Source organism: Canis lupus, chromosome 13 (genome assembly GCF_011100685.1).
Source record: "Canis lupus familiaris isolate Mischka breed German Shepherd chromosome 13, alternate assembly UU_Cfam_GSD_1.0, whole genome shotgun sequence".
NCBI classification, from domain to species: Eukaryota; Metazoa; Chordata; class Mammalia; order Carnivora; family Canidae; genus Canis; species Canis lupus.
In genome coordinates, this window is record NC_049234.1 from 19,553,746 (window position 1) to 19,575,671 (window position 21,926).

The 21,926-nt window shown below is 36.0% G+C and overlaps 1 protein-coding gene across 4 annotated transcripts in view; it reads left to right on the plus strand.

Annotated features, from left to right (window-relative positions):
* The window catches only part of COL14A1 (collagen type XIV alpha 1 chain), a 218,122-nt gene that overhangs the window by 133,526 nt on the left and 62,670 nt on the right, over positions 1-21,926 (plus strand). For all 4 annotated transcript variants that reach the window (XM_038555416.1, XM_038555415.1, XM_038555414.1 and 1 more), the window contains exons 33-36: positions 1,529-1,638; positions 5,860-6,018; positions 14,526-14,603; positions 17,590-17,676. In XM_038555416.1, coding sequence (XP_038411344.1) covers positions 1,529-1,638; positions 5,860-6,018; positions 14,526-14,603; positions 17,590-17,676 — 434 coding nt within the window. The remainder of the gene's footprint in view (positions 1-1,528; positions 1,639-5,859; positions 6,019-14,525; positions 14,604-17,589; positions 17,677-21,926) is intronic.

The following is a 21,926-nucleotide window of genomic DNA, read 5'->3' on the forward strand; positions in this document are numbered from 1 at the left end:
AACCATAGACCAAGACCAAATACATATTTTTCATATATATTTGAATGACCATATATATATTTCTTATAAATTGCAATATCACAATGCCTATTTCATATCCCAGAAAAAAATTCCAGATTTGCAGCAGCATATATTGGGAAGAATTCTGCGATGGGGACATACATTTGCAAGTTGTATATAAGTGGCATATAAGCCATGATGCTGTGTGAGATCATCTAGAGATTGAATCTGGAAGGAGAAGAGAATAGGTCTGAAGCCTGGGGCATTCTATTGTTTGGAGTTTGGAAAGATGAGGGGAATCAGTGAAAAAGCTTCTCAATCACATGTTCTTGGATGTCACACATGAAGACCATTTAAGAGGATCATCATATTTTCAGTTAATGTCACTAAGTTTTCTAAATACCTTTTTGTTTAGGATTCCAGTCAAGCTAGTAACCAAAATTTGGTGGCTATTGTTAGGTGCTAACTCACATACTTGGATAAAAAATGTATTTAATCTTATCTCCAACCAGTATTTGTAAAAGGACTTTCTAGTACATGGAAATGAATCAATGACTGAATATGATATTGTAAAGCATTTTGCATACATACTGAAACTAAGGGAAAGCGTAGATTAAAAGAGTATACATAACTAACCCCATCTTCACACGAGACTTGACAAGAAAGAAACCTCTCAAAATGATTAGGACTACTTATTTCCAGGGAGCCTGGGTGGCTCAGTCCATTATAACAGCATGCCACTCTTGGTTTCAGCTCTGGTCATGATGCTGGGATGGATCCCTGCATCAGGCTGCATGCTCAGCAGGGAGTCCGCTTCTCTGTCTTTCCCTCTGCCCCTCCTCCTACTCACATTTAACACACTCTCTCTCTAAAATGAATAACTTAAAAAAATCTTTAAAAAGAGACTAGCTTATTCCTTTTGAAATTCCAGTGAGTAATTAAATTGTAACCTAGGAATTAATTAGTTAAGAAATATTCCTTTTTTTTTTCTTTTTTGTAATTCCTTTTAACATGAAGTCCTGAAGATTAGGAAGAGTTAGTTTGTTTGTGGATTTAGTTTGTTCATAATAAAAGACATACCGGAATATCACTTTTAAGGTGGTGTAAGTTCCATGTCCTGGAAAAGTTGGTTGCTCCAGGGGTTAATAAAGCAAAGCGTTTGGCTTCTGAGTCTTAAGATATGATTAACTTTATTGTCCCTTTTTGTCTACTTCTACTCCCAGTTTTAGACAACCATCTTCTAGGAGGGTGTTGGGCATAAGATTATAGGCAAAGAAGTACAGAGGAAGAATATATATAGGTGTCTGTATGTCACTATTATTGCCACATAGTTATTTCAATTAATTCTCCAATTGAAAGCCTGGTGTAAACCAAGGACTATAGATCAACATTTCCTTACTTTTCCATCACTTTGTTCTAAACACAGCCTCAAAACAAAGTATGCATTATTTTGTCTTGGCTTGAATTTTAGAAAAATTATTTACCCATTATAATAATTTCTGAACTGTTTTTATTTTTCTTTGATTAGATGGAGGTAAAACCTTAACGTATTTCAACTACGACTACAGTGGGGATTTTCAAACAGTTACTTTTGAAGGACCTGAAATTAGGAAAATTTTCCATGGTAGCTTTCACAAGGTGAGTAACGCCTTATTTATTTATTTATTTATTTATTTATTTATTTATTTATTTATTTATTTATTTATTTATTTGCCATGCTTCCTTCCAACATGTATATTTGTTTGTTTGTTTGTTTACTTATTTACTTGTTTATATTCTATTTGCTGTGGGCCAAGCAACAGAGAAATGTAAAATAAATCCCATAGAGCTTTGGATTTCATATTTTAATTGGAGTAAGAATTATCTGTGAGCTTCTTCTGACTTTGTAGTTCTAATATATGAAAGCAAAGTGTGCATTTTTACCAGGTACCATAAGGAATGTTGTTAGAAGTGGTCCAGGTTCATGCTCTGAGCAACAGTATGGTAGAGGATACTGCATTACTAGGAGGACAATTATTAATTCACTACAGTATGTGTGATTCGGAAAGGATTGCTGGTCTACCCAGCCACCAGTACAGATGGTGGTATAGTACAGACCAGCCAGTTCATGTTGTAGAAGATAGTTTGTACTGATATATTTATATAAATACAGACAACTCATCACTACCATTATAAAAGTTATTCTGAGGAGGAACTTTGTAACCTGTCTGTAGTTTTTATTTCTACCTGGTGTTTGTACTAGAACTCTGTTCCTTTCCACTTCATGTCTCTGAAACACTGAATTTTGCTGATCACTAGAATAGCCATGCTTCATTCCAACATGTACTATTTCCTTTGTGTTTAGCAAATGATCCCACTGATCTCTGGGCTGTTAAGGAATGCAACCTTGCCAAGGCTGCAGGGAGAGCAGAGCATTTAATAGGCGGTGCTGCAAAAAGCCTTGTCTCTTGACCCTCCCTTTTGTGTGTTGAGTGGAGAAAGGGATGTTACAGAGCAAACTTCTTCTTGGCTGCTATCTCCTGACCTAGAACATGGTCAAATCCATCTAATTTGCACAATATTCCTACTTTATGGGATTTTGAATACCCTAACTGCCTGAGAACAACTGTATACCAGAAAAGTTACACTCAAAAATTTGTTGTTGTTGTTGAATAGGACTGTACAATCAGAAGTATAATACCTTAAAAACACAAGATGCACTTAGAGATTTCTTAGTTTATAGTTCAAAATAGTCCCATTAGCACTTACTCACCAAGTTCCTCTTGTCTTGACAAGACTTTTTCTTGGTTAAGCAAAATCTATTGCGAAGTTGTCAAGAAAAATAATAAGGGAGATGTGAAATTTCATGAGTGTTAAAAACACATTGCCATCTTAACATAAACTTGTAATTCTCATTCCAAAGAATCATTTAAGAGCCTTAGGTGGGGATCCCTGGGTGGCGCAGGGGTTTGGCGCCTGCCTTTGGCCCAGGGCGCAATCCTGGAGACCTGGGATCGAATCCCACATCGGGCTCCCGGTGCATGGAGCCTGCTTCTCCCTCTGCCTGTGTCTCTGCCTCTCTCTCTCTCTCTGTGTGACTATCATAAATAAATTAAAAAATTAAAAAAAAAGAGCCTTAGGTGAATGTTAAGCTTTATTTACCTTACTGGAAGATCATAAAGACCTTATAAGTAAGAGTCATTAAACACTTAGTTTTAAATTTATAAAATCCTGGGACACCTGGGTGGCTCAGTGTTGAGCATCTACCTTCAGCTCAGGGTGTGATCCCAGGGTCCTGGGATCGAGTCCCACATTGAGCTCCCTGCATAAAGCCTGCTTCTCCCTCTGCCTGTGTCTCAGCCTCCATGTGTGTCTTTCATGAATGAATGAATGAATGAATGAATGAATGAATGAACAAATAAATAATTTTAAAAAATAAATAAAATAAATTTATAAAATCCTTCCAGTTTTTTAAAGTTATTTTTAAAGACCTTTCCTCTACTCTTTTCAGTATTGTTAATAGAGCCAAACAGCAAAACAAACCAGAAAGGAAAAGCTTATCATGTAGCAAACTATTCTGTTAATAGATCTACTAATGGAAAATCTTGATGCAAGTACACTATGTAAAGATAAAATTTGATTTGTTCATAGAATTGTATTTAATTGAATGAATATTTTACCTTAATTTGTTATTTTTCAATTGGCTTTAATTTCTACACTTTGGGTATGAAGTATGGCCCCAACCAACGCCTTTCAAAAGTTGATAATTATGTAAAAAGATCCTTAAATGCAATCAAAGAAGCAAAATAATTTTGAAAAGTTTTCAGTGTCTCCTGTTGTAAAGCAAAAGTTGTTTAAAAAAACAAACCTGGATAGTCTCCCCACAGGTTAATGGTTCTTTTTTTTTTCTTTTCTTTTCTTTTCTTTTCTTTTTTTTTTTTTAGGTTAATGGTTCTTAAAGCATGAATATTATATACGAGGTTGTCTAGCACCCAGCATGAAAATTTCTGTAATTCGTAATAATGAAAGTATTCTAAGTCTCAAAAATACACAAGAGTCAAATTAGATCCTTCTAAATGATCATGAGAGAGATGTTAGTATGAAGGAACTAATGTGCGGGAAAAACTCCTGCAGTGTTTCTCCAGTTGAATAATGGTTTAACTCCTCTTTGCAGGAAAAAGAATTCTCAAGCGCTTCTCCTGTTGACCTAAATTATTTTGGTCATGATGTAACATAAATAAAACATTCAGTAAAAATTGATATATATCCTTATGTTTCCAGATCCAGTGCAACTATGAAATAAAAATAAAGATTGAGGGACACCTGGGTGGTTCAGTGGTTAAGCGTCTGCCTTCAGCTCAGGGTGTGATCCCTGGGTGCTAGAGTCAAGTCCTCCATCAGGCTCCCCACAGAGAGTCTGCTTCTCCCTCTGCCTGTGTCTCTGCCTCTCTCTCTGTGTCTCTCATGAGTAAATAAATAGAATATAAAAAAACAATAAAATAAAAAAATAAAAATTGAATAAAGCCAGCAAGGTTAATGGGGTGCCTGGGGGCTCAGTTGGTTAAGCGTCTGGCTCTTGTTTTCAGCTCAGATCATGCTCTCATGGTCCTGAGATAGAGCTCCAAGTCGTGAGGCTCCTGCTGTCTCTCCCTCTGCCCCTTCCCCCACTCGCACACTCTTTCTATCTAAAATAAATAAATAAATCTTTTTAAAAGACCAATAAAGTGAAAAGTAATGCTATTTTAATATGAAAGATGATGTTTCATGATATTTGACTTCTACTTACAACTGGTCCTAGCTGCTCTAACTCCCATAACCTTTTCTTCAAACTACCATACCTTCCCTTATGTAGCTGTTTGTAACTTTCTTTGACTTTCACTTAACGTGAAATGATTATTTGCCTATTAATTCCACTCTTTAAGCTCCCTGAAAAGTCACCTTCCACGAAAAAGAAATACTTGTGAGGCAAAGAGCATCATCAACTGAAATACACTTAAAAGGTCTGAAAATTCATGGCGGAACTTGCTTACAATGTGGTTCATTTAGAATATACTTTCCCTTGACTATCACCTCCAAGATGACACACATTTTTACAGATCCTCACAAAGAATTGTAGACTCCTGAATATATTACCGGAGACATGCAGATTCTAGAAATTCCTTTGAGAAAATGGTACCACACATTAAGCAAAAGAGCTTTATTTCTTTTGGTCCTGGAGTCACAAGAAGGCATTCCTCCTTCCCTGTCAGATTCTAGATCTCTTCTCCTCATCTTAAATTAAATAAATATTATTAAAGTGTGGTTTGCCAATAACTGGTAGTACCTTTGCTGGTAAATCCATTAGCTTTTCTCATTTAAAATTTTTATGTTCATTTTCTTGTGCATTCAGGAAAGGCATAGCCAGCCCACCAATCCTGTCATTTCAGGATGTTGCTGCTTTAGATGAAGGCTAGATTGAGAGTCCTTTCAAAGCCTGGGTGGCTCAGCGGTTTAGCGCTGCCTTCGGCTCAGGCTGTGATCCTGGAGACCCGGGATCAAGTCCCACATTGGGCTCCCTGCATGCAGCCTGCTTCTCCCTCTGCCTGTGTCTCTGCCTCTCTCTCTTTATTTATTATTTATTTATTCTCATGAATAAATAAATAAAATCTTTTTTAAAAAAAGTCATTTTAAAGAAAGTATTAAGTAAATAAAAGTGGAAATACAACCCGAATGTGGGACAATCATGGTGGTGGTAAAAGTAGAACCTTTCTCTTCTAGCAAAATGCATAGTGACGGAATTCCTTTTCTTTCTTGCTTTTAAGTGATAAGTCATGAAATTATATGTTTGATTGATATTTCTTCCTTCTTCCCGCCTCCTAAAACATCTTTACTTTTACCCAGATACACATTGTTGTCAGCAAGACTTTGGTCCAAGTGGTTATTGACTGCAAGCATGTGGCTGAGAAGGCAATAAATGCCTCAGCTAATATCACATCGGATGGTGTTGAAGTCCTGGGGAGGATGGTCAGATCGAGGGGACCAAATGGAAACTCTGCACCAGTAAGTGGATAAACAAGTGGAGCTGTGTTGTTTATTATAGAAAAAAAAAGGAGGGTTTTCCAGGAGGAAAATTTGACAAGAGAATGGATGAATGAATGGTTGGGTATAAGGATGGATGGATGGATGGATGGATGGATGGATGGATAAATAGATAACAGCCTCTTTAAATGAGCTAAAATATACATTCAAAGTTCTCGGCAGTATAATTCTACTATATTATAATAAGGAGAATGCTCTGGGAATTAAACTAGTTTGTTTTCTAAAGGCATTTAAAAGTGCAAATAGTAAAATATTCATGAAATGGTTTATGGCATAAAATGTTTGTTAATGAGAATCAAGACTGTAAATTAGAACTCTAAATAAGCAAATATAAATTCATACAAAATACGTGACCACTATGCATAGTATATATAGGAAATTTATGTAAGGTTCTCATTTGGGTTAGATTTGGGCACTTTTAAAATAGCTCTCTGTTATTTGCTAATGTGATGTTGACCCTTTAATTGCTATTTAAGTAACAAATCATTCAAAGATAATATATTTTTTATCATATAACATAGAATTTAAGACCAGGAGACTTTCAATTGGCAAAGAAATCACATTCCTTTCTCTCACTACCCACAAAAAAAGAATAGTGTACACAAGCTTTTGTTTTAACACTATGTGTTCACAGCTAATTAGCAACATTTTCTAATTTGAGTCATTCTATAATTAGAACCAATTGGCCTGGAGAGCATTTTACTCTTGTAAACAATTCCAATTATTTTAATGAACATTTCTATGTAACAGAATAATCAGGTTAATTATGAGTCACTATTACTATCTTATGCTTTCTCAATCTGTAGAACTAGGCAGATATATGGAACTGAAGAATGCCTTGTGATGGTTCTGAGTCTTTTTAAGCTGAAGATCACTTTGTACAAATGAAATCTTCTAGTATAGTACATATAAAAATAAGATTAAAACACATCCATGCTAACTGAATGGGCAAGAGGATCTGGAGTAGCAGGTATTCCCACCCTCTAAAGGTCCCTAAGGGAGCTTCAAGAAGCACAGTTCTAATTCCACTATTCTAGTATGACCCATTCACTTTATACACCCCCAAATAGTCCCAGAGTAATAATGTGATTCACTTTGGGACATTTCACTATTTAGTGGCATTTCTCATTGTGATAACAATACAAGGAAAATCCTTGTGTACATAGGAGAACATTAATACTTTCAGACCTTGATAGATGTGTGCTATTTAGTGTAACACTTAGCTTTGTTGTATCTTTAAAAGTACTTTTGTTTCTACTTACCTTTGGAGAACCATGGATTAGATGTTCAGAAAGAGAGAATATAAAAGCTATGGAAGGCTCTCTTGTTTTCAGTTATGGCAAGGGACTTTTAAGGATGTTAACATTAATAATGCTTTCATGAGGATGGTGCTGAAAGCAAAGAAGGAAGCCCCTGCTCCTTCCAAAGCCAAAGCCAATGCAACATCTTTGAAGCCCAGAAGGCAGTGCTGAAAGGCATCCACAGATGCACACACAAAAAATCCACATGTTACCTCCTTCTGAGGGCCCAAGGTGCTGCATTTCTGCAGGCAGCTCAAATATCCTCAAAAAAAGTGCCCCAAGGAGAAACAAGTTTGACCACTATGCCATCATCAAGTTCCCTCTGACCACCAAGTCAGCCATGAGGAAACCAGAAGACAACAACATACATGTGTTCATTGTAGATGTCAAAGCCATAAAGCACCAAATCAAACAGGCTGTAAAGAAGCTCAATGACATTGTCATGGCCAAGGTCAGCTCTTTTGTCAGGACCAGGAGAGAGAAGGCATATGCATATGTTTGACTGGCTCCTGACTATGATGCTTTGAATGTTGCCAGCAAAATTAGGATTATTGAGTTCAGCTGGCTAAATATAAATATAATTTTTTTCACCATAATAAAAGAATGTTTACATTATATTGAGGAGTTGTCAACTCTTAGTGTTTTGTCTTTCGTGCTGATTAAGAAACACACCATCTTCTGCTTCATGGAAGAGACTTTTATGATCGCATACTCCAGAGTTTATAAGGCTCCATAATTAGCAAACTAGGGATATCTTGTAGGGATAAGTGGATTTATATAGATGGGTGCTTGCGAGAGTGAATGAATAGACTCCAATTTAAGAAATACAAATAATTCTAGAGTTTGAGATTCTGGGCCCAAATCACTTAATAATATTATTTTTTTAAATTTTAGAAATAATGCATATAAAATCCCTGACATTTAATGGCATTCAATGAAGAGCAGCTCTTATTGAAGGATGTCAATGTTGCCTTCTCCATCTCACCTTTTCTAAACCTCTAATGCTTATTTAACACTTGATTATTTGTAGCCATCTATTATTTTCTCACTTTTCCATATATTTACATTTTGCCTCTCTAGCCAAAGTATAAATCCCTTAAAATAGAAACCATATTATGGTCTTCATTTACAACTCCTTCTACCCTACCTCACAGTATCTAATAAATTCAGATGAACAGCGTCGGTTCTCAAGTAACACATGATAGAAATTAAATAGAATGTCATCTATTTGAAGTTTATTGTGTCTTTCTTAAAATGTTGTTTGTATATATTATATTCCATATGTGGCAGTGATAATAGACAGTTATGTATATCCTACCTTTTCCTAGTTAAAATTTGTGTGTTACAATTACAGTTTTATAATTATTATAAGAATCATATTTCAAATTATATTCTATGTAATAATTGTACTCCAAATATATGACCAATTAAATATCATGGGATTTATTTCTGAAAGCAAAAATGCCTGTAGGCTTTAAGTCTACCAGTAATAAATCTTTACTTTGGGACATGAAAGAAAAGCAATTAAACAGAGCACCCTCTGTGGTAACTTCCAGCCAGTAGCAGACAAAGGGGAATTTATAGAAGTCAATAATTAAAGAGTTCTTTGTAAAGCCACTAAGAAAAAAGATGTGGGTTTTGTTAGAATCTAGAAGTCTACAAAGGATTACTAAATAGATTTTCAGTCTGCCCACTTTTTGAAGAATTTGATTACGTTGAAATGGATAATATTAGATTAGATCTCAAGAATGTGATCGGAAACTCACTTGCTCTTTCGGGTTATTACTTAGTTATTCCAGTGCAAAGCAGGAGAGAGGCTTCAGTCTTCAGTTTTCAATTTAGAAGTCACAAATTGGTAACATAATCTTAATTTACATCTGGAACCCAATACCCAGCAAAAGGGAACATGTAAATGCAAGTTTTGGATTATTCCAGGATCAGTAATTATCATATAAGAAAGATTAGTAATTTATAGGTTAACATTCCCTGACAAATTTAGCAAAGGTTCACAAAATGCCAGATGATGGAAAACCTCTAAATATTCAGTCCTTAAAGAAAATAAATTCTTTTTAAACCAAAGTTGAGTTGAGGAGAGATTGATGGATTTAGGGATACAGTAACTATATTGAAATTGCTCGCAATTGTAATAAAAACAACTTGCGTGCAGTGATGCAAGATTTTATAGACGGCGAAAAATCCCTAGTGAGGAGTAAGCTAATAAGTTGGCTTGACTCAGCTGTCAGAACACATGTGAGAAGAAACTTAATGACTGTGCTTCTACTTTCTGTTCCTCTCTCTCCTAAGAGGTTTCTTCTACCTTTTGTGATACCTGATGAAATTATAATGCTGCCAGTGATGATCCAAAAAATATTTTGAGCTTCTGGTGTGTGACTATGTTCTTAGTATCCTTCTTCCCCCTTTTCAAATCTAACACTTATATGATTATCCAATTGACTTTGGTTTAGTTCTCTGCTATGTAAATAAAGACAAATACAAGTTATGTTATAGAGTTTTTTTATAACATAACTTACTGAGTGAAAGCTTTGATGTCAGAATCAACAGTAGATTAGTCAATGATGCTGTGGAAACAAGAGTTTTTAAATTATAAGAAAATGGTTATGCTTTCATATGAATTACATATGAACTCTTAAAATGATAATTGTAGCTAATATTTATTGCATGCCTACTATGGACCAGACAGTGTGTGCTTTTCTGAGATTATCTTATTTAATTTTCCAATAGCCATGGGAAGAGGTATTTATATTATCCCCATTTTATATATTCAAAAACTGAGACTTGAAGAAGTTGGGGGGATCCCCTTTTAAAAAGTGAGGAAAGGGAGACAGAACATAAAGACTCCTAACTCTGGGAAACGAACTAGGGGTGGTGGAAGGGGAGGAGGGGGGGTGGGGGTGAATGGGTGACGGGCACTGAGGGGGGCACTTGACGGGATGAGCACTGGGTGTTATTCTGTATGTTGGTAAATTGAACACCAATAAAAAATAAATTTATTTAAAAAAATAAATAAAAAGTGAGGAAAGTAAGATATGAGACTATATCTGACTTGCACAAAGTTTCCTGCCTGCCATGCTAAGCTCTCTTCCATGGGGTCAGGTGGATCATTAAGGGACTTAAAGCAGAGGAGGGAGTTTGGTCTGTGCCTATGCCCTGTCTCTTCACTGACATGTTCAAAGACTCACCATTATTTAAACTCTGACCTTGAAAGTATATGCAATCAAAATGTTTCCCCACAAAGTATGCCTAAACCTAAATATTTTAGTGACTACCAAGAGGTACAGCGGCTGTTTATTTTTATCTCCTTGTTGAATGAGTCTCCCTTAATTTCAATAAATTGACTGAAAGCAAGTAAAAACGCCTTGCTCAATGGCTAGAAAAGGGTAAGTGCTTAATAAATCTTAGCTTTGAGATGGTGTCAGTAAAAGTTAAACACCAAATTAAAGCAGAAGATGACCGATGTCCTCGGTGCTCTTTCTCCAGTATGCCTGTGCAATGTAAATTTCTGTAAATATTTGTATGATTTCGGGTACAATTTGACTTCAAGTTACAAACTAAGCTATACTATTCTGGAGAAAAATCAGAGGATAAAATGTGGTAATGAGTGGAAAGTTGAGCCAGGCTACATTTTTATTCCCATTCACAGATCACAGTGACCCAACTGATGAGAAATATTTTAATCTTATTTTCATGCTAACATTTGACCCCAAATGACTTGCCTTTTGTCTTCCACCCAGACCAAAATGTCCAATAATGAAAAATGAGCCTTTGTAATTGGCTAAGCATTCCCTTGGAAGGTATTATAAAAAGTTAAAGTAGGAGCTTATGCACCCCCTTCTCTCTTTTTCGCACATAAATTTTTTATAATGTCCAGTTAGTTACAAAGGAAAGAAGTTACAAAAAGTAAAAAAAAAAGGCTGACTCTTGCATTAGTTGCTGGAAGTCTGATTCATTTGGAACCACATTGTCTCGCATTTTCAGGTACTCAAATATAAGATCTTTTAACATACCGTGTCTGTACCATTTCCTACATGATTTCTACAAGTATGTATGTCTTACGTTTAGAATAAAAGCCAGAAAGTTTTTTTAATCAATCTTCAGAAATGTGCCCTGGAAAAGAAGTCCCTAAATAAGCCTAAGGAATCTAAGCTATTACAAATCCAAAACAATTATGAATAAATTTGTTGTACTCACAACCACACACAAAAGGCTGTTGACTGCATCAAACTGGGAGATGAAAAGCCCACAAGGATTCTTCAAATGATAGTATTGGTTTCATTCAGCACTTAGTAGGCATTCAAGCCTTTGAATAAATAAAACAAACTCATAAGAATCCCATTAATTCAATAGGACAGAAGTTTAGCCAGAGATCTGTATGTTGACACTAAACTGTTACAGGTGATTAGGTGGTGAATGTTTATTTGAAAAACTTCAAGAAAGCCTGGTCCTTACTGGAGCTAGTGAAAGTCTTTTCCTATACATATATCTTTCCATTCAGTAAAATGCCCTTACACTGAGGGCTCTATTCAGAAACGGGGAATTTTTTAATGGATGAATGACTTACAGATTGAACTGAATCTATCTAATACTGTCATAATGGGACCCATTTAATAAATGCCCCCAGACAAATGGCATTGTAATGTTAATTAGGCTGGAGTATCTGCATTTTAAACAGACCAAAGATCCTTTCACTGCAAAATGAACCACAAGAAAATGAAATGTGCTATTCAAATCCCAAGCCAGAACACGACTTTCAACATGTGCTTACATTTCTTAGGCTTTTTCTTCCCAGGTCCCAATCTGCAGCATGGGGTTGGTATTACTATTATTATACCTCACAGCGGTCATCTGAGGATTGCATGACACAGCCAAAGTCCTTTAGGTAGTGCCCCACACATAGTAGGTTTTCAACAAGTGCTCACTGCTATTATTGTCATTATTTGCTTAGATTTTTCTCAACCAAAGAATTAAACAGTTATGATTGTTGTGGAAACAAACTACTGTTATATTTCTGCCTTCAATACATAGCACTTCCATTTAGATTCTACTCTTTTGGCCTTTGTATTATATTCTTCTGTACCTTAATGAATTCAATAATGAAAGAGCTGTACATGCTCCATTAAAATAATATTTAGGGGCGCCTGGGTGGCTCAGTTGATTAAGCATCTGACTCTTGACTTTGGGTCAGGTCATGATCTCAGGGTCGTGAAATTGAGCCCCGTGCTGCGGTCTACACTCAGCATAAAGTCATAAAGTCGGCTTGTCCCTCTCCCTCTTTTCCACCCCTGCTCACTCTCTCTCTCAAATAAATAAAATCTTTTAAAGATTAAATAACATTTATTATTTACCATAACTATATTCTAGGCACTGTTACACATATTTGTCTAAATTAACTCATTTTACTATTATAGCTACTATTACACCAATGAATGGCTATTACTAAAGAGCTACTATTATTATACTAATTTTGCAGATGAAGAAAACTTGGACTTCAACACATTGCATAATTTCTTCAAAATGACTTAGTTTGTGAATGGAGGATTCGAGGCTTATGCCCAGGCAGTCTAGCTCCATAGCCTTTTAACCCCTATGACCCTTGAAATATTTTTGTTGCTATTGTTCATAAAAATCAACATCTGCGTTCCTTAAAAATGTTTTAATTAAAAAAAACATTTTTTCTTGGTCTGAAAACCTTAAAAACCAAATTCTTAAATGATCATTATTTTGTTGTATGATTGCCCTCCACAGACTAGATATCCTACCCATTGGGAATTTTTTTTTAATAGAGAAGAAAAGAGTATGAACCATGCACATATTTCTTCAGACAACTCAAGAGTTGTATATAGAAACAAACAAAAAACTGATGCCTTGATTCATGGATCTGCTTTCAAAATTTAAGCTTTATTTTATAAATCTTGCATAACTCACTTGGGAAAGGATATTTGCAGCAAAGCACAGTTCTTATGTACTACAAGAGAAAGCCTGACTTTATTCTCTTTACTGTCAGAGCAGACTCTTCTGTGATGCTGCATGCATTGTTAGTAACTCTTTCAGGAGTACGATGCACTTGGGCATTCTCATTTTCATCCATAGGACCCCTGACAGGGATGAATAGTATTCTTTGGGAGAAAATAAGGCACCAAGAGAGTTTTTAGCACTTGGTGAAAACACTTGCTGAAGGAAGGTTATAGATTTAAAGTGAAAAGATTGCATCCTTCCCCCAGCTCTGCATTTGGTGATACTTGTAATACTTGAAAATAATATTGGAAGAAATATAATATTACAAGTGGTTGGGACATGAAGTGAGTTGTTAGCCCTTAATAACATTCTAATGATGTTTCTGTTTGTTTCGAAATGTACACTGAGTTTTGCCGACATACATGAGTAGAACAAGAGTAAGTATTTATGGCGTGATCAATGGCTCCAATAAAAATACACTCATCACAGATTCTCAGAGTACAATCTGTGAATTTGTCATGACCCTGTCATGACAATTATAAACAGTATTCATGGGCTTACCTCTCACCCCTGGTAAAGATCTCTGAGGGCAGGATTTTGGTTTTGTTCATTTTCATATTCTAAAGGTTGATGTAGTATCTGGCTTGCACTACCCGTTAAAGAAAAAATTTGTGGAATTATGCATATGCGATGGAAGCCAGAATTCATTCAACAAGTCTTCGTGAATATCTACTACCCACCACATATGGGGACACGAAAATGAATAAGTGATTCTCTGTCCCTTGAAAAGCTCACAGTCTAAAGAGGAGCTAATGTAAATAATCACACTATGGTGGGAGACATGCTATGGGACAGATATATGGAGTGTTGTGAGACTACAGAGGCGCTTGTAGTAACCGTGAGGGCAGTACAGGCCGAGTTTTAGCAGGGGTGCTAAGTTCTTTAGGCAGAGATGAGAGGGAAAGTTGTAATAAATGAGAGAGTTTGGAGGCTGCTTGGATTAACTATAGACAAAATCTTAAATCACTGTATCTTTGAGGAACAAAGTTAGATATTGTTAGAATGACTTTATTTACTGTCGGGTTATATTGCAAATGTATCCATGTTCTATTATGTGATAGAGAATATGTAATCATAATTATAGACATAGCGCATCTCCTTTTTATTGAGTGACAATTTTCTTTTAACTTGCAGTTCCAGTTACAAATGTTTGATATTATTTGTTCCACATCGTGGGCCGATAGAGACAAATGCTGTGAACTTCCAGGCCTGGTAAGAATTCTTTTATTAGTAGGTCTGTTCTTTATTGAAATGTTCTAAAGTTGTATTTAATTTTCTTTGAAAATGAAATGCTATTTCATAAAACTCAGAACAAGCTATTTCATTGTGATGATAATGAAAATCAGAAGAGGCTAAGAAGGAGGCATGTCTGACACCAGCAGGACATACTGACATACATACATGGTGGGGGATGCACAGCTCCAGGGGCTGCCATTTACAGAGTCCAGATGTTCTCAAACTTCCTGGTTCAGAAAACCTTTGGTGTTGCAATAATTTTTTCATGATACCCTTCAGGCAAAAGAAATGCTGAACAATTCCATCTATGAATTCATTAGGCCCAGAAATCTTAAATGTTTATACTCTAAAAACTAATGTAACCAACCATATGAAAGAATAATACACATGATTTGAGAGAAAAATGGCATTTTTATTTTATTCTTAAATAACCACAATTATGTACTAATGGGATGGATGGGCCTATGCACAATTTTTCATACCCTGGATTTTGATTGGACGTTGCCACCCTCACTTCTTTTTCCACATTGACTTTTCCCATGGTACTTACCTTCCATCATAGCAACTGCCAGAACCCCAGATCTGCAAGTAAATGACATCATCAAAAAAGTATCTTAATATCTAATGTTATGACTATGAACTGCCTTGAGCTAGTTGTTCATATGAAGTCCAATGGGTACCAAATATTGCTATTTCTCTTGAGTTTTTAAAACGTTCATGGTACTTCTGGAAGTTTGCTAAGGTGTCATTATGAATACCAAGTATAATTCACAGGGTTATACCTGTATATATATAAACAGATTCTTCACGATCCCTGGGTAGCTCAGTGGTTTAGTACCTGCCTTCTGCCCAGGGCGTGATCCTCGAGTCCCAGGATCAAGTCCCACATCGGACTCCCTGCATGGAGCTTGCTTCTCACTCTGCCTGTGTCTCTGCCTCTCTCTTTCTCTGTGTCTTTCATGAATAAATAAATAAAATCTTAAAATAAAAATAAAAACAGATTCCTATCTTAGGATCCTTAGGGACAGTGAGCTGAAATGGATGACCCTATTACGGTTGGACAGTACTCATGTCTTAATAATTGAACTTGAAGATGGGCATGGAGCAGCCTTTATAAAGTCTAAGAGATTTGCCTTTTTAAATTTACACCAGATTACAACATCTATTGCAGGCATTAAATTCGTGATGACTGTGTTTCAGAAGGAAATACAGTTGGCCCTTGAACAACAGGGGCAGCAGCTCCCTCTCCCACTCGGTCAAAAATCTGTGTATGTCTTTTGACTCCCCCAAACTTAACTACTACTAGCCTACAGTTGACTGGAAGCCTTGCTGATAATATAAGCAGTTGCTTAACATGTATTTTGTATGTAATATGTATTATATAGTGAATTCTTACAGTAGTCTAGAGGAAAGAAGATTAAGAAAATCAGGGAAGAGAAAAATAAACATAGTACTGTACTGCATTTACTGGGGAAAAAAGTCCAGATATAATGGACCAGTGTGGGTCAAGCCCATGTTGCTCAAGAATTAACTGTAACTTACTCTTCCTTCATCACATCTAATTTTCAAGTAAACTCTGGTGAATTAAATCAGAGACACTGTGATATTAGGCTTAAGCACAGATGGATTGGAAATTGGAAGCAGAAATACTCAGAAGCCTATCCTGTATCAAGTAAAATGTGATCACCACTTTTCTGAGGAACAACCCAGGTTTGATGAGAGCTCTTCTTTTTATTTCTATCACTGAAGACATGCCAATTCCACGGTAGGAAGACATGGGTGGAGATAGAGTCGGCAGCAATGGCAAAGCCATTATTTAGCCTCTGGTCACAGGAGGCCTGATATTAGCCTTATTGGGGGGCTCTTTCAGTTTGTATTCCACTCTAGCTGCCCAGATATCAGGCCAGAAGTGTTAGCAGGGGGGTTTCCTGTAATGAGCTGAAAGCTTTGACTATTGTCCAACATTTAGAGGGAAGTATATACAGTATAGAGAGGCCCTCTGCTCAGCTTTTTTTGAGTTTCTGTTGTGAACATTTCAGAGACTGGGTTTATTTTCTACTTGATCACTTAATTGTCATCCGTGCTCTATTAGTTCCAGCTTTAGTTCCACCCCACCTCCAACCCCCTGTCCCCAAGTCTTAAATAATGAAGCTTATTTTCTCTCTATCCAGTGGGACTAGTGAGCCCTATTTCTGCAGTTTCTTATTCCGGTGCAGACTTCATTTTGGCTGATACTTCAAATAGGATATTCACAAATGGTTCGATAGCTATTAGCAGGTGCTCTGTCTTCATACCCCAGTAACTCATCCAGAGATGTTCAGCCTGACATTCATAATATATCTTGTAATGTCTTGTGCTGAAAAGGTTGTTGAAGAGAAGAAAAATGAGCTCCAATCCCAAAGCTTTTTAGATCGATGCTGTGGTGTTTCCTTATGTTCAACCACAAAATGACTCAAACGTGAGTCATAATTAAAGTTGTTGCAGGGAATTGATGATGTGTTTAAGCATTGTTTTTAGTTTGGTTTGTGTGTTTTAGTTAGCTGCAGTTATTCTGATTGACTATTCCAATATGGGTTTTTTTTTAATCCTTTGAAATAGAAAACAGAAAGTTTTCCAAACCTTAAGTTCATAGAGTACTCTTACTTAAACTGAATGGAATAGTAACTGGGATCTTTTTTTACACCCACTCTGCCTTCCTTACTTACATCCCCAAGTCATTTTATCAACATCCTTTGGTAATGATGATCATCAATGACTCATGAGACACTCATTCATTTTTCTTTAAGGAGAATATTCTGTGGGCAGGAGAGGGTATTCTTTTCCTTTCCATACCAATATTGACTTTAAAAGGTTTTTTAAAGTGTCTTAAAGTGTTTTCCTTGGAACTCATAAAGCCATTTGTATAGATTGTCTTGTTAACAGTTATGCTGTTTTTTTTTTTGTTTTTTTTTTTTCTCTTCAGAGGGATGAGGAGACCTGTCCAGAGCTACCACATTCCTGTTCCTGTTCTGAAATCAATACAGGGACTCTCGGACCAGCAGGCCCACCAGTAAGTCTTGCCTAGTTCATATTTAAGTGTTCTCTAATAATATAATAGGTATCACTTGTGTGTCTTAAATGTGCTTGCCACTATGCTAAACACGTACTTAATCCTATGAGCAAACTGAAGCACAGAGATGTTAAGAAACTTGCCTAAAGAACACAGCTTCTCTTCAAATCCAGGTCTCTATGACTCCTATATATGATGCTCTTTAACCTCTATACCAAACTATCTTTCAAATTGTTACATATTTCAAATCTTCCCTTTAATAGCCTGTGGTTTATTTTCAATGTGAATGTTTCAAACATCGGCCCTCTACTTGTACCTTTAAGATTTGTGTATCCCTCCCTTTGCCTCACATGTGTTAAAATTGATAGGTGAAGGAAGGATTTTGAATTCTCCAGGAAAAATACCCCTTCTGAACATAAAGTTCTCCACTGCTGATGGGAACTCCCTGCAAAAAAAGAAGGAATGGGGAGATTGGCTGGTTGGGGGTGGGGGTGAGAGAGGAGGAGGAAGAAGGTAGAAGGTAGAGAGACAAAAAAAAAAAACATTTTTTTTGTAAAATCTAAAATATATATAATTTTATGACCTGGGTCTTTGAATTTACCTTGGTGAATCTTTCTATTTAATGTGTTCAAGTGCTCCTTTGCTGTCTGACCTGCTAACCTGGGGCTATGGGTATTTCCTTAAGGTAGTATACAGTTGGTTTGTAGTTAAGAAATGGCAAATGGATCAAGGCAGAGAGAGAAAACAGGGAGAAGAAGCACAAGCAAATAAAAAAAATCCAGACCTTACTGGAGGAATATTCTGATGTCTCACCAGCCCTTGCACATTGACTCATGGGAGGCAGGCGGACCCCAGCAACATGCATGCAGTAGATCACACAGGCAGCATGAAGGTTCACTCCAGGTTGGCCCCCCTCCACTAGAATTTTTATCTGTGTACCACATTTCCTGAACTGAATAAAAAGGAAGAGAACCTGCTGAATGTATCTGAAATACATCCCAATAGCTTCTCCTCCTTTACCTTTGGCACATAGAACATTTGTTCAAGTGCAGATGTAGAACTCAAATCCTTTTCTTTTTTTTTTCTTTCTTTTTTTTTTTTAACAGAAGATTCTTTATCCCAAAAAAGCAAATGTGGAGTGATGGTAAGAGCATTAAATTTAAATTGTAAGACTAGGCAAGTCTCTGAACCACTGTGAACCTCCATTTCCTCATATGTAAAATAGCAACCACCTCTCTGACATTCTGAGGAATACACAAGATAATATGCACATAAGTATTCTGTACATTATAAAACTTCCATCAAATGTAAGAGTTTGTCTTTAGTTTAATCTTGGAATTGGAAACACAGATTTATTTTCAGCTGTGTATAGCTTGCTTTTTTTTTAACCCAAAAGTATGTCTTTGAGGATCACCTGGGTGGTGCAGTCAATTAAGCATCTGACTCTTGGTTTCTGCTCAGGTCATGACCTCGGGGTTGTGAGATGAAGCTCTGTGTGGGACTTGCACTCAGCTTGGAATCTCCTTAATATCATTTCTCCCTCTCCCTCTTACTCTGCCTCTACCCTCTGTGCTCATGCATGCTCTCTCTTTCTCTCAAATAAATAAATAAATAAATATATTTTTAAAAAAATGTATGTATTTGAACTTTATCAAGGGTAATGCATATTGTTCCATTATATGAACTACAGCTTGTTGGCCCATGAGTTGAGTGCTCATATACTTAGGATCGGATTTGTTGGAGAAAAAGGATGGGTTTACCTTCAGTTTCATGAAGAAACTGCTAATTGCCTTTCTAGATGGTTGTCCCAATATCCTTTCCCACAAACTCTAGAAGAGGTCTGGTTTCCCTGCATCTCACCAGCACTGTGATGTTGCCAAATTCAAGAGCTTTTGCTTGTCTGATGACTGTAAAATCCTCTGTGGTTGTTATTTTATTTTATTCATTTATTTATTTTTCTTGAGAGAGAGAGAAAGAGAATGAGTGGGGAGGGGCAGAGGGAAAGAGAGGGGTTCTTAAGCAGACAGGACCCAACTTGGGGCTTGATCTCAAGACCCTGAGATCATGACCTGAGCTAAAATCAAGAGTTGAATGCTTAACCAACTGAGCCACCAGGTGCCCTTGTGGTTGTTATTTTAAATAAGACTTTCCCTTTGTACTAGAAGATGGAGCAGTTTTTCATTTGTCTCTGAGTCATTTGGATTCCTTTCTATATAAATATCTGTTTATAAACTTTTCTGGTTTTTGTTGTGCAGATTTTTTGCCTATTGGTTTCTAAGTGGTTTTATGCATTCTGGACACTAATCCTCTATTAATGATATGGTTTGCAAATATCATTTCCTAATCTATGGCTTGCTTGTTGTTCATGGGACTTTTTATTATATAGAAATTTTAATGCCAGTGTAGTTAAAATTGATATTTCTGTGAGCTATCATTTTTTGTTTTTCTTTATACCTTCTTCTAGCCATGGTTTACTTAGAAGTGTCTTCTTAAATTTCCCTTCATATGTGCAATTTTTACATTTTTTTCTTGTATTAATTTTACTGCACTTTTTTATGGAAGATAGTCTGTATAGTACCAATATCTGGACATTTGTTGATTCTTTGACATTTGTTCTATGGCCTTTAGTCAAGTTTTACAGATGTTCTGTGTATGCTTTAGAAGAATGTATGTTTTCTGATTGTGGAGTTCAGAATTCTAAATATAAATATCCAGTAAATCAAACTATAAAAATTGTTTTGTTAGAATTTTCTTTATCTGCATTAATTCTTTATCTTTCAATTGCTGAGATAGATGTTTAAAATATTCTACTTCAGTTTCAATCTGTTATATTTGTTTGTAATTTTGCATTGTATATCCTAAGATTGTGCTACAGCATACAGAAAATTGAGAACAGTCATCTTGCTAGTGATTTGCAATATCAACATTGCTCTTTTGGATTATTTTCCTGGCGTATATACATATATACAAATATGTGCCATATATATATATATATATATATATATATATATATATATGTAAAATTTAATTTCAATTAGCCAACATATAGTACATCATTAATTTCAGATGTAGAGTTCAAAGATTCATCAGTTGCCTATAACACCCAGTGCACATCACATCATGTGCTCTCTCCTTAATGCCCATTTTCTTTATCCTTTTGGTTTTAGCCTTTCCATGTTTTTATGTTTGAGATGTGTTCTGTTTAAATAGTATATGGGTAGATTTTGTTTTCAATCTGGTTTTGCAATTCTTTTAGAGTTTAGTTCTTTCATTCAATTGTTTGTGATAATTAACCTCTTTGGGCAAGTATTCCTGTATCTGTCACTTTAGTTTTTGCTTTCTATTTGTCCCACATGATATATGTGGCTCTCTTGGTTGTTTGAGATTTTATTTACTTATTTACACTTTTTAGCTTTTTGTTGTTATTCCTTTTTCTCCCCTCCACTAATTTGGAAATCATACTCTCTGTAGCTGTTCTTTTGATAGTTAACCAAGAGATTTTAACAAGCATATGTAGCTTAACAAAGTCTAAAAAGAATCAAGATTTTCACCCTTACTTCAACCGATACGATGTTCTTGGAATTTTTTTTTCTCTTGAATCATTCTTTTTATAATTATGTGCTGTTGCTATCCAGTATTTTGGCACTTTTTTTTTTAGCATCACAAACTAGACATTTTATTAGTACTTGTTATAAATAACGTGTGTTAAGACTTGCTTCCATACTTTCTATTTCTTTGCTCACAATATCTTCTGGTATCTTGTTATATCTCCTGGAACACAACCTTTGGATGTTCCTTCTTTTTTTTTAAAGATTTTATTTATTTTAGAGAGAGAAAGAGTGAGTGCAAAGCAACAGAGGGAAGGACAAAGGGAGAAGAAGAGAAAGAATCTCAGGCGGACTCCCCAGTGACAGAGTCCTCCACAAGACTTGTTCTCACAACCCTGAGATCATGACCTGAGCCCAAACCAAAAATCGAATGCTTAACTGACTGCACCACCCAGGCGCCCCACGATGTTTCTTTAATGAGGGACCATTGGTAGTAAATTTTCAATTTTTGTTCATCTTTTAATGTTTTTATTTCCCATATTATCAAAAGATAGTTTTAATGGTTGCTACAGAGATTGTTGTTGTAACCCCCATAATCATTGCCACTCCTTTTTCAAAGTAGAATTCCCTGAGTTTGAGCTAAACACATAGCCATTCAACTAGGGACTTGACTTCTTAGCATCTGTATGAGTAGGTATTGAC